This window comes from Anoplopoma fimbria, chromosome 9 (genome assembly GCF_027596085.1).
Source record: "Anoplopoma fimbria isolate UVic2021 breed Golden Eagle Sablefish chromosome 9, Afim_UVic_2022, whole genome shotgun sequence".
In the NCBI taxonomy this organism is placed as follows: Eukaryota; Metazoa; Chordata; class Actinopteri; order Perciformes; family Anoplopomatidae; genus Anoplopoma; species Anoplopoma fimbria.
The window spans coordinates 11,065,349-11,078,156 of record NC_072457.1 but is presented as its reverse complement, the minus strand read 5'-3'; the positions used below and the strand labels follow the sequence as shown (position 1 = coordinate 11,078,156).

Sequence of the window (12,808 nt, the reverse complement as noted above, 5' to 3'; positions counted from 1 at the left end):
ACATGCTATCAGCCAATAGATAGCAACAGAGAGAAGTTTATGTAATCCCATTGAGTGTCTTGTTGAAGGTTGGCGCCACCATGTGACAGAATATCTGTTAAGCATTGTTTATTTCTTTTTTATGTTTATTGGTCTACAGTAATGGAAGTAAACTAAAGACCATCTCTCCAAGCTTGCAGTTAAATTAATTTGTTCTATTTTTATAATGTACGTTTACATACTCATATAATGATAATCAGGTTTATTTGTTCAAGTTGTTCAGTATCAAAATCAGCTATTATAAAGTGCTTGACAAAAAGCAAAAATAAAATCATAAAAAAAACTAAAGAACAATTAAGAGAACAGTAAAAAATGTAAGTGAAGTAGCAATGACAAAATCATGAAAAATAACTGTTACAATACCAAATATAGACATACAAATATACACAAATACAGCCCCCGTTCGTCTCACACTTAACTATGGAGACAGCCAATAGATTCCTGCCTTTGGACCTCAGACTGCATGCAGGTTGATAAATAGAAAGTAAGTAAGAGATGTAATCTGGCTTTGAAGTGCTAAAAGTAATGACAATTCAAACAACACACTGTCATCCAGGGTTAAGGTTTAAATGGTAGTAATGAAGAATCTTCTCTTTTCTTAAGTTTGTCAAGAGTCTGACAGCTGAGCAAAATCTTTTCTGATTTATTACAGTTAAAAGAATGTTGCAGTAGACAAAACGTGACGAAATGATACCATGTAAACTGGAAACTGAACAAGATGTAGCAATATTCCATACCATTCCTTACCATTATTAGATGGTAAAGACAAGATTGGGTGACTTTGCTTAATTTAATTCATAACTTAGGGTCGAGTCAAACATCACGGCTGACTTTTTGACAGAACTGACATGTTTGGACAGTGGACCAAGTGAAGATTGGATTTGTCGGTGTAGATATTCAGGAACAATAATAGGGATTGGAACTGTATCATGTTCAGCCTTTAATTCGTATTTAATATTAATCTACTAATAAATATTAGCAAACTTTTTCTTTCTTACGGTCATAATTTGTGCGGACCCCCACATTGCGTTAAAGAAGATCAAAAGACTGTCACTTTATCTTCCCACAGGTCGGTCTGATGGGGTCTACAAGCCATGCCGCCATGAAAAGAGCCCGTCCAAATCCAACGAGGTGATCAGTCCAGAGATCCTGAAGATGCGCGCGGCTCTTTTCTGTATCTTCACCTACCTGGATACCAAAACCCTGCTACGAGCTGCTGAGGTCTGCCGGGACTGGAAGTTTGTGGCTCGTCACCCAGCTGTGTGGACCAGAGTGCTGCTAGAGAACGCTCGCATTTCTTCCAAGGTGCATAGTGAGCATTTATATACTGTGTGCAGACCATAAATCACTAGCATTATCAAAGCAGTAACATGTGGTGCATCATCTTTGCTGTGTATTATGAAGATCTTCACTGATCTACGTGTTTCTGCTGTAGTTCCTGAGCACATTGTCTCAGTGGTGCACTCAGACGCACTCGCTCATCCTGCAAAACCTCAAACCGAGACAGCGGGGCAAGAAGGAGACCAAGGAGGAGTATGTTAAAAGCACACGGTAAGAAACACACATATACACAGGAAGTTACATCTGCATTCAGTCACTTTTGGGTTACTTATTACTGCATTAGGGATTATTTTTGCTTTGAAAAATGCATTGCTTTGTAAACTATTGAAGTGAGTGACATACTAAATGACTCCTCAAACAGGGGTTAGTTAGAGGAGGCCAACAAGATAAAACATAAGTGATTGAATGCTGATGTTTTTGTGCAGTTTCATGTGGATCTGCATGTTAAAATTAATTTTCTTTCCTGAAAGAAGACGAGAGTAAAAGAAGATGTTTGTGTCTAAATGTTTTATATGAAGGAGACAGAGTACATTGCAGCTTGAATTCGCTCCGACAAAACCAACATGCTGCTTCCTGTGTCGCTGCAAACACTGGAGGAAAAATGTTTTTGGAGCTATAAATGGTAGAAGTGCTGTTCTGAAGGACAGGAGAATTACTCCCTCTGTCTCTGTCTTTTTCTGTTGACCTTACCTCACTTTTCCATCTAAGTGGCTGTCTGGAGGAAGGTCTGGAGGCGTTGTTAAAGGCCACAGGAAGCAACCTTCTGATACTGAAGATTTCTCACTGCCCCAACCTGCTGACCGATCGCTCCCTCTGGCTGGCCAGCTGCTACTGCCGAGCTCTGCAGGCTGTAACTTACAGGTAGACCAGTTTACCCAGGTCCCATCTCTACACTAATATTATACTTTAAACCTAAGAGACTTTGCTTGAATGAGTCCATAAGACTATACTCAGTGTTGTGCTGTTGACATGTGTGTGATATAAACCCAAATCATGAAACGTTACACCTACTTTGTTCCAGAAGTGCCACAGATCCAGTCGGCCAGGAGGTGATCTGGGCCCTTGGAGCAGGTTGTAGAGACATCATCTCCCTACAGGTGGCGCCACTACACCCATGGTAAAAGACAGAGAAATACAATAACTTTTTATTGATACCAAATATTCTATCTGTCCTGATATCAGTGCTTAATAAATGAATGACCATGGGCTGTATTTTGTCTCTTTTAGCCAACAACCTGCCCGTTTCAGTAACCGATGTCTGCAGACGATTGGAAGATGTTGGCCACACCTCCGCGCTCTCGGTGTGGGCGGGGCTGGATGTGGCATTCAGGGGCTGGCCTCACTCGGTAAATATTGTTTCTTCAGTTTGTAGTCTAATTAATTTCAGGGATTTAAGCTACAGCACGTAATGAATTACTCAAACGCCATCACACTGCTTTTTAAATCATGACCACAATCACATATCCAAAAACTGTATTGGGACAGAGATGATTAAACAATCGTATTGTCATATCTGGACGTAAATGTATTCCTTTATTCTTTACTTTGTATTTTAAGCACTATTGATTGAGACTTAAAACAAGCCTTTATGCACGACTGTAACCTTTGCTGTTTTCTGTTATCTCGACGCTCCCCTATCTTTTCCATCTCTGTATTTCCTCCCCTCCGTTCACCCCCTTTAACCTCCCACCACCCACAGCGAGGAACTGCATGCGCCTGCAGGTGCTGGAGTTGGATCATGTGAGTGAGATCAACCAGGAGGTGGCAGCAGAGGTTTGCAGAGAGGGCTTGAAAGGTCTGGAGATGCTGGTGCTCTCGTCCACACCAGTCACCCCCAAAGCCCTGCTCCACTTCAACAGTGAGTTTGAATATTGCTGTACTTATTTACTGTCTAAAATCCTGTCGAGAATATGCATCATTTAACAGTTTACTGTAATATTGTCACACTGATTTAGTACTTAATACTGGCCACACAAGACTGTGCTGCATGTGTGCATTAACTGTACTGAACAGTGTAACTTGTGCAATATTTCTCTGAACTACAGTTATTGTTGACATCAGGCGATACAAATGTGTTGTAAAGGTAAGGCTGCTATAACAATGTAGGTTACTGTTTAATTCAGGCAGCTATAGCTGTTATGGTTATTTAGGAATAACTGAATAAATTAGAAAAAGAAAGCTACGGTTTAATTATTAATGCTTTTAGATATAAGTACAAATTTATTATGAAAACACTCTGTTGACCCTGAGAAAGAAAAGCAGCACCAAATAATGAATGCTGCCTAAATCCTCCTTCCTCTCATGTAGGTGTTTGTCGCAACCTGAAGTCTGTCGTGGTTCAGATCGGTATAGAAGACTACTTTGAGGACCCCAACAGCCCTGAAGCTAGAAAACTGTTTGATGAGATGGTTAACAAGCTTCAGGTAACAGAACACATCACCCATTACTCACACGCAGGGCAGACTGTTCAAAGGGTTGTTTGGGAAGACTCAGAATATCTGATTCATCGCAGGCCAAACCGGCTGGTGCACATTGAGTTTATATTTTTCACTTCCTGATGTCCTCTGCGATGGCATGAGCATGTCTGTCCAGTCTTGTTTTGATTCAGTACAGTAAAGTGAGGAGGCAGGTGCTTGCCAGACATGCCAAAATATCTTGAAGGTTTTTTCTTCAACGGCAGTCCCAGCACGTCCCTGCTCATACATGTGCACACACAAGTTGCCATGAGGGAAATCGAGACCCATGATTTTTCTTCTGCACAATTTGGCTGAACATTCAGTTTTCCGATAATCTGTTGTAAGCACATAGACAAGAAATATATAGTGTGCATGTTTACAATTATAATTACATCATTGTTATATTACTGTATAACCAATCCATCTATTGCAGTGATGACTTAGAGGTCTGCACTCTGTTAAACACTTTCTTCTGTATTTAGATTATTTTTCCAGCCAACATGTCCTTGGGGTTTTGCAACACTGTATGCACATGACTAACAGCTGGGCCAATACTTGTTCAGAGGATAAGATGCATCTATGTTTATCACAATTCCACAAAGGTTTAAACCATGACTCAATCCTGGAAGTCCCAGTGATGATTGGTTGTGGATGCGCTGCTGATAACTCACTCGAGCAGAGGCTTACTGTGAGAGGCTTGGGTCATGCTTGTAGCTGACCACACACAAACAGAGATAAAAAAGCTGTGAAATCCCAGGTTTTATTTATGTTTTGTTTTTATGAGTCAGTTTACAGTGTGTTCCTCTTGGATATCACACTCAATATGGCACGGTTGCTCACAGCAGTTAGGTAAGCTCTACAAAAGCTACGGTTTATTTTTATCTCTCCCCCTTTAAGTTTGCTGTAAAAAGGATATCAAAGTTTTACCTCTGCTAATGGAAGGAAACATAAAGGCACGAAGACAACAGGGGTATAAGGAGGATTTCGGGAAAAAAAATGATGCAGAAGTTGCCTTTGAAAAAATAAGATTCTGACATCCCTTCCATCCTTTTTCTTTCAGGCTCTGAAAAAGAGACCCGGCTTCTCCAAAATCCTCCATGTGAAAGCAGACAGTCTCTGCTAACATCATTTGTGCAGATTCTTCAAGTCTTGGAGAGGCGCCATCATAAAGACCCAGCTGTTTTGAGCCCGCTCCACAGGGTTGAAAACGTCTGCAGCACCGACAGAAACAACAGAAGATCGCCATGATGAACCAGGACCGCGGCTCAATGTGCATACTCCCATAACTCTTACACTATTCCAGTAAGGTGAAATCAATAACTCCTTCATGTTGGTCAGGAGGCTTCTTTGGACAAACGATGGCACTATATATCACAAGAAGGGCCTGTCCTAGAGCTTACAGACTCAAATAACACAACAAAACTGTCAGATTCCTCTTTCTAAGTCGTCTCCTGCTTTCAATACAAAAAAAAAGGATCGTGTTGTCGCACAGAGCAAGATCCCTTTCTTGAAACGCCCGGAGCCAGGTGACAACCCTGTATTAATGCTTAACATATACTTCAACACCAATGGCTTGTGGGCAGGAGCACATTATAAAGTGCACATACTTTCCACAGAAGTACATACAATGGTTGCAGGAGTAAGAAATTGGAGAGAAATTGATTTCCTCAAGAAATGTTGAGTTCTCAAGGTTAAGAGTCTTGACACAGGAGCTTTATGTTAATTTGTGTTTTTTCGAGGATAGAATAAATGGTTTTCCAGCCTGCCTGCCTGCCCTGCACTACTGTGTCTTGAAACTGGACGACTTTCAACCCTTACTGCTTCCACCCAGGAGAGAAACATGCTGCACCAGCTCCAGGCACAGCGGAGAGAGAGCAAGGACAGCCTCACTGTAACACACATACCTTGTAAGACTTCTTAGCCAATTGCATGGCAGCGATGCATTTACCCTCTGCTACCATCCTCTGCTTCCTCATACGAACAGCGTCGTGTCACAAACCTCGACTCAAGTGTTTTTGATAGTTGTAGTATCTCGGAGAGAGCGGGACGCGGTATCTGATGCTATTCACTCACAGGACTGCAAAGATGATCCATAATGCATTTCTCTCAAAAATGACTTGTGCCATTTGTAACAGTGTCTGTCCTCATTCCAGTGAGCGTTTTCTCCAATGTGCCATTAATGAGGGAGGGGGACCGTGTACAGAAAAGGCAGTTGTTTAATCTCTTCAAATCAAATGTAACTTAACATGATTGGAGTTTGATTTGAGTGTTAAGCAGCTCTTACTGAGCACAAGGGTGGTGTGTTTCATATGGAACATGGTCTCCAGGTGTATACCGGTGTTACAGTGTTTATATATCATGTGACTTTCATACTTAACATTAGTAAACAGTGCCATTCCTATTCGTAGTGCTCATCATGGCTGAGGCCCCCTTGTTTATATTTTTCAGCTGACACCATGTGGCCCCCTCTGCTGGTTTTTCCGAGCACTTACACAGCCAACGGCCTGCTGGTGTGATTTGACATGTTGTTCTCTTTCGCAGCAAGGAACACGTATCACCTTTAACTATTTTGCAGAACTCAAAACCAAGAGATCACGTCTTTAGTATCGCCTTCAAATTAGGAATTTGATTTGGTGTGATTCATGGCTACAATTTAATTTAGCCTACATGGAAGAAATTCTCAAGAAGTATGAGTAGCAATACTGTGGTGAAACTTACGCTCCTCCATGCTGCAGGTAACTTAAACAGGGGATTCCAACTATTTAAATAATCAAGATCAGTTTATTATTCACAAGGGAATAATACTCAGCCTGCGAAAAACAATTGTATATTGTCTTCTGGATCTGGAGGAGCTTTGTCAAGTCTGAGTAAATGATCCTTGGAATGTTATCAGGCTGTTCTTGGCTTTGAACCGACAAATTTATAGCACAGCAAGCTGCATTACAAGCTTGGGGGGCATGTGGCCTGAAGAAATGTGGAAAGATGTGTTTACAAAAAATAAGGCTATTAATGGGAATTATTTTTTTTTTGACCCATACCATGGACCAAAAGTCAGGATTTTTCTGCCTCTGCTGCAATTGTTTTTTTTTTTCAGTCTCTTAAAAGTCCCCAAACATTATGGAAGTGCAATACTAAATCACTGGAGCTCCTATTATACATTTACAATCACTTTGCTTTAAAGAAATGCACACAATTTTGAAACAGGTTGAAAAATGATTCACATATCTAGAAGAACATCATCACCTTGCGACATGTTTACCGCTTGCACACCTTTGTCTTTACAACACGTGGAAACATTCGTGGGCGAGGGTGCATCAGACCTCGATGACCGTTTCCTCGAAAGCCAAGCAGGCGTTTGTCACTGTGGCTCTTTTAAAGTCACTGACAAGTAGAGCTGAGAGCTGATGTTTTAGGGTCTCTGCTTTACTGTCTAACATGTTTATGCGGACTCGTGTTGCTGCATATTGTAGTGATGATGTTCCAGGTGAATGTGTGAGAACAGTCGTGGATGTTCATATGTTCTTGTTCTTTCAGTACTGCATATTATTATCCTACACTGGTACTGATTCATCGGAGGGAAGTTAGTTTGTGGGAAAATATACACACAATAGAGAAAACACAAAGCACTTGTTGATTTTAAGTTTTAGACAATCCTGCCTTCGCTATCAGCTACTCTGTACATACTGTTTGTAAAAAAAACAACATTTGATGTTATATAATATTAAGGTCTTCATTCTGTACGCATTTTCTCTCCAAAGTTGAATGAAAGATAAACATAGAGAATTATATTATGTATAACAGTAGTGTTGAAATTGCAGTTGTGTATTAGATACTTTATATTAAATGTGCATCAGAGTCATATAGAGATGGAAATTATTTAAGAAGAGGATAAAGATGATAATTCAGCTATTTATTTCTATAAAAAAAGAGCGATGTGTATAATGTTGGCATGTTTGTGTTCAAGCATCAATCATTAAGTTGCCTTCTTAACTGTTCTGCTACTGTGACAAGAAAATTATTAGATGTTTAAAGAGCTTTGATTGCCTGCAGGTTAATAACGTTTATTTTTATTTGATCCAGTCTGTTGTTGCACTAGTGAGAAAAAAAGAAGATATTTCAGATGTTTATTATAAAAGTGTTGTTTTTAATGTTCAGCTATTTCTCAGTATTTGCCAGAATATGATGCACTTTTTTTCCTGAACACTTTTATCGGCCCTTTGATCATCGGTGTAATCAGAAACATCTCTGGTTTCTGTCAGCGGGACGCCTGGCTGCGTTCCCTTACATGTTCGGTTTCATGGGAGGAAGATTTTTGGAAATACAGCGATTACAGATGAACTTACATTTAGCCTCTTTTCTCTTATTCCATCTCTCATAGCTCACTGGTTGGGAAGTTAAACAGTGAAACTGATTCAACTACATTCAAGTGCTTTTTAGGTTCATTACCAATATGACCTTACGTTAACCTTTTGTATTTCTTTCTGACTTTGTTTTAGTTTTTCATTATAATGTAGATTTCACGCTCATACCAACAGTACGTTTGCTTTATTGTGAAAATGGACCTGCTGATGATGTAACAGAGCCTGCGTGCTTTGAAACTGCAGTTTAGAGGTGCCAAGTACGCCAGAATCACTTTTTTGGCTTATACCTCTCCAAATATAAAGCAGAATAATTTGTAATTTATTTATTTTCATCCGGAAACTGAAGCATCACTTATAAACCAAGGTGCTTCCGCATCCTCATGTTTATTTCATTGTTTCATATTTTAAATCAAGTTTAGTTCCTCCTGTTTTGCAGTTCTTCGTATTATGTATCATAATGTACAATTGAAAAAAACAGTGTCTGAGTGTTCCTGTACTTCTCTGTACATATTTTATGTATGAATGATTGTACTCTGCCCGTTCATCTGAATAGTATTTTACACATTACCTCAACACTTATCTGGGCAATTAAGTGTGCAGTTTGTCTTTGTAATCCTTTTCACATCTGACTGCCATCGACAGGTACGCCAATCGACCCACGAACTTCATCCATGTTGCTAAAACGACAAAATGGATTCTATCGCTGAAAAAACTTTCCTAAAAGATGATCAGCCTTCTGCGATGACTGCAATAGAGGGAAATGTTTTACTACTCATTTTCACTCATTTGTTTCCATCAATAAAGTTGCTTTAAATTGTATTACTTTGTAGTTTCTGATCCTTTTTACAATAATGTTTAATTGAGTTGTTGATTAAGATAAGAGATTCAAATTCATTTCTTAAACTAACTACCACTAACACTAAATCATACTAACCAGAACCAAAACATCTTGTCTTGATGGCAGCTTGCCAAAGCTGTTGTCGCAACTAGAGGAAAATACTCTTTGCCTGTCAGTGCCAACAACAACAACAACAACAACAACAACAAGCATAACATCAGATAAAGTTCTTCAGATTTCCTGTGTCTCTTCTTGGGTGTGTTTTTGTGACGAAGCGTAACAAACGAAGGCTTCCTCCCATGAAAGATCTTGTAGACTTGACTACTTCAAGACTCACAATTACAAGACAGCAAGTTGGGTAGTGCAGTGTTTCCCAAACTTTTTCACCCACACAAACCATCACAACCCAATTAACAATAAGCCTTATCTATAAATTGTGAGAAGAGTAAATCTGCGGGTTAAGTGTTTATAAATGAGACCAAATAAATGTATTTAGGGAGAGTTAACAGGCTCTCATTTTTTTCTGCCCATCAGTTAAATGCATGCTAGCCTTTCATATTAGATTAAATGTTAATATATATGTGGGTGTGATATAATGTTAAATAAAAGATATTTCCGACCTTGATAAATCTGCTGTGATCCACCTGTGGGTCTGGACCCAGTCTTTGGGAATGACTGGTGTAGTCTGAACTTGGCTTAAGAAGTTTGCTAGCTTGTTAGCATTAACATCTCTGGCCCGAGTGGCCAAAATAAATTAATCCAGCTATAACAACATAAAAACTAACAATATTAAATCCTACAATGTCACAGTCTTTGTCAGTTTCCTGTTTGTTATATTTCATTGTGAGGGCAGTGTTAGGTGATTCAGTGGGTACAGTCTCACCTGAGAGGAAGCAACAATAATGGCGGATGAGGCATTGAAATAAGTGCAGTGATTCAAAATACCAAGCAGGTGACACAGTGTTGACCTGTTTTCTGTGGAAAAACGTACAAGGTGCTGGTTGTTTGTTTTGACATCCATGTTCTTAGTACTGTGCATAGCTTCACGTTTCATTGGAAATAGCGTGGAAACACGAAGCTATCCACCTCTACCTTCTTTAACTTGTGATAAAGTGAACACCGTCAGATTATATTAGTGTTGATAAAGTCCACGTTCTCTTAAAATCTGCAGATAGCTTTGGTTTTATTTGACCAGATTTGTAAATATCGCCATAAATGAATAAATTATAATTATATTATGAATAAATAGATAAAGATAAAGAATAATCAGAACATTTAAAAAGCTATTAGCAATATTTCTTTGCAGAAACACTGTCCTGTTCACTTTTAATGATCGCGTTTTCCACAGCGTAATCCATTCACTGAACAGTTCCCATTGGAACAATGTTTTACCCAAAAAATTATCCATTTTGAAGAGATACTAGAGGTTAAGTGAGATTTTTTTTAAAATTATTTTTGTATATGGGTGAACCAAATAACTGCAAACACATTATTCACAAATAATGGAAAAAATTGTTATTTTAATATTATTTTTATTATTATTTGTGAATGGGTTAATTTAACCAATTCCAAATTATTCACACTGATTTGGTCATCTCAAATGAAAGTATATGATAATCAAATAATAAATTATTTACATTTTTAAATGATTAGTTCATTTTAAATGTCTTCTAAGTTATAAAATTTCACTTGTTAACTGTATGATGGAATTTGTATAAATTGACCACTTGTTATTAATGTGTTTGTTGGTTTCCTGAGTGTAAATTTCTAGGGACTATTTCCCTGAGTAATGAACCAAAACCAGAAAAACAACAGATCATTTTTCTCTCTGGGGACAACTGTAGTTAAATAGTTGAGTCCTCTGCAGCCTCATGTGTTCCCCTGCTGGATCCGGGACTCCTGCCAGAACTTTGTCCCCATGTTTCTCTCTGAATGAAAGAGGAGGGTGAGTTCACCGCCCACAGAAAACAAGGTTTCACTTTTAAAGCCTTCTACACAAAATGACACTGCACAGTAAGACTACACACCCCAGCCTCTCAATAGGCTTTTTCTCCACTTATTAACAGATTCAAACAATGAAACAAATGTTAAGCTCTGATTTGAAAATGCTAATACAACAATACATCTGCAGCTCTAAAGAGATTTTTAAAGCTTACTAAGCTTATTGTTTTGTTTTATAGCTCCTAAAAAATACAAACCATGTTCTACAGCAGTTTCAGGTAGATGTTCTTCGCAAAGGTTACGGTAATTAGATTAGATTAGATAAAACTAGATGCGATTAAATTCTATTTTATTGCAGATGGTCATGTAATGCTAATAGTAGACATTACATTCCATGCCACCACAATGATAATGCCAACCAGCAAATGCCAGACTAACGTAAAAAAACTTTATACATCAGAACTGTGAGTTTTTCTCGAGTTAATTGTCCAAAAGAACATTTCCTAAATTAAACACAGCGAGAAATAAAGTTATTGATTGTTAACTCTTTCCTGGTCTAAAGAAACTCTCTGCAAGCCATCTTTTCTACTCTGCCATGAAACGTAACATGAGCTCTGAGGTGAAATTGTTGGCTGGCTCTCCTGAGTCTGTGCCCTTAAGGTGTCAGAAGGAGATGAAGCTCCTGTTACATCTTACATTTTTGCCACATCAAAGCTACAGAGAGCACCTTTATTAGTGTTTTTATATTTACTATTTTAACGGTGTGGATGCATTCATTTTTAAATGTAATTGTTTCTTTAACCTCTGTCTGAAGATTCTTATTCATCCAGGTCGTAGTATATCAAGAAGTGTCTATAAGTCTTAACTGTAATTGATGAATTGCTTCATAATCATTATCAAACCTCTCCAGGTTCATCCATTTAAAGCAGAATACTGATTCTTAAATCTTGTTAAGGGGAACTAAGAGAAGCACTGTTCTCATGTGTTCATGCAAACCCTCACAGGTGTTTTCACTTGTAGTTGATTAGACCCATGCTCACATTGAAGCTGGACCGAGATAAGCAACATGATGCTGCCAAGCTTGATAAAGGTGAACCATACCGCATACTAATTCAATAAGGTGTTTACTTCTCATCATAGTATACTGTTTAATAGTTAGTGTACAAAACTATCAACACACTTTTATACCAACAGGAAAAGATGTGATGTTGGACATCAATCAAACTGACAATTTAACTTCACAAATATACAGCAAATTGTCTTCTATGATTAACACTTTTGTTTGTTTTCCAGCTGTTAATTAGCCCTCTCAAAAATAAGCTGTATTTAGTATGCACACCGTGGCTTGAGTTTACTTCATTTTGTGACCTTTCAGAACTGAAACACTGCTTAGAGTCAGTATGTAGCATAGATTTCTGTTACAGCAAGTGACCATTTGCCAGAGTAAATCTTTCCTTTTTTTTTTTTTTTTGGACCAATATCTTTAATGTAGCTGCATCTTAACAGTTGCAATAAACAGGAGACTTCAATCAGACACAGTCTCTCACACACCTGCAGCGAGGTCTAATCAGGCCAAAAAGTGAAAACAGCTGTGTGTGCCGTGTGGACTCTTAAGTGTGCAGGGGCTTTTTCTTGCCCCAAACATCTTTGAACACAAGATTACAGAGCCTGTTTTATAGCACTGGTTGTCGATCAGTAGAAAAATAAACAGTGTAAGCACTGACTCTGAACATTGGCAGGTTACATTTTTGGATGCATATCATTCTCTCACTGGAACTTTGGGCTTTCTGTTCCTTCACTTCCCCCAAGTTACCATCTGATGCTCCTTGATA

The 12,808-nt window shown here is 38.6% G+C and overlaps 1 protein-coding gene across 1 annotated transcript in view; it reads left to right on the top strand.

Moving 5' to 3' along the window:
- fbxo41 (F-box protein 41) overlaps positions 1-5,349 on the top strand; it is a 31,542-nt gene extending 26,193 nt beyond the window's left edge. The window contains exons 6-13 of the mRNA XM_054605151.1: positions 1,109-1,344; positions 1,475-1,590; positions 2,089-2,241; positions 2,402-2,497; positions 2,608-2,726; positions 3,080-3,238; positions 3,688-3,803; positions 4,897-5,349. Coding sequence (XP_054461126.1) covers positions 1,109-1,344; positions 1,475-1,590; positions 2,089-2,241; positions 2,402-2,497; positions 2,608-2,726; positions 3,080-3,238; positions 3,688-3,803; positions 4,897-4,959 — 1,058 coding nt within the window. The 3' untranslated portion in view covers positions 4,960-5,349. The remainder of the gene's footprint in view (positions 1-1,108; positions 1,345-1,474; positions 1,591-2,088; positions 2,242-2,401; positions 2,498-2,607; positions 2,727-3,079; positions 3,239-3,687; positions 3,804-4,896) is intronic.
- The last annotated feature ends 7,459 nt before the right edge of the window (positions 5,350-12,808 follow it).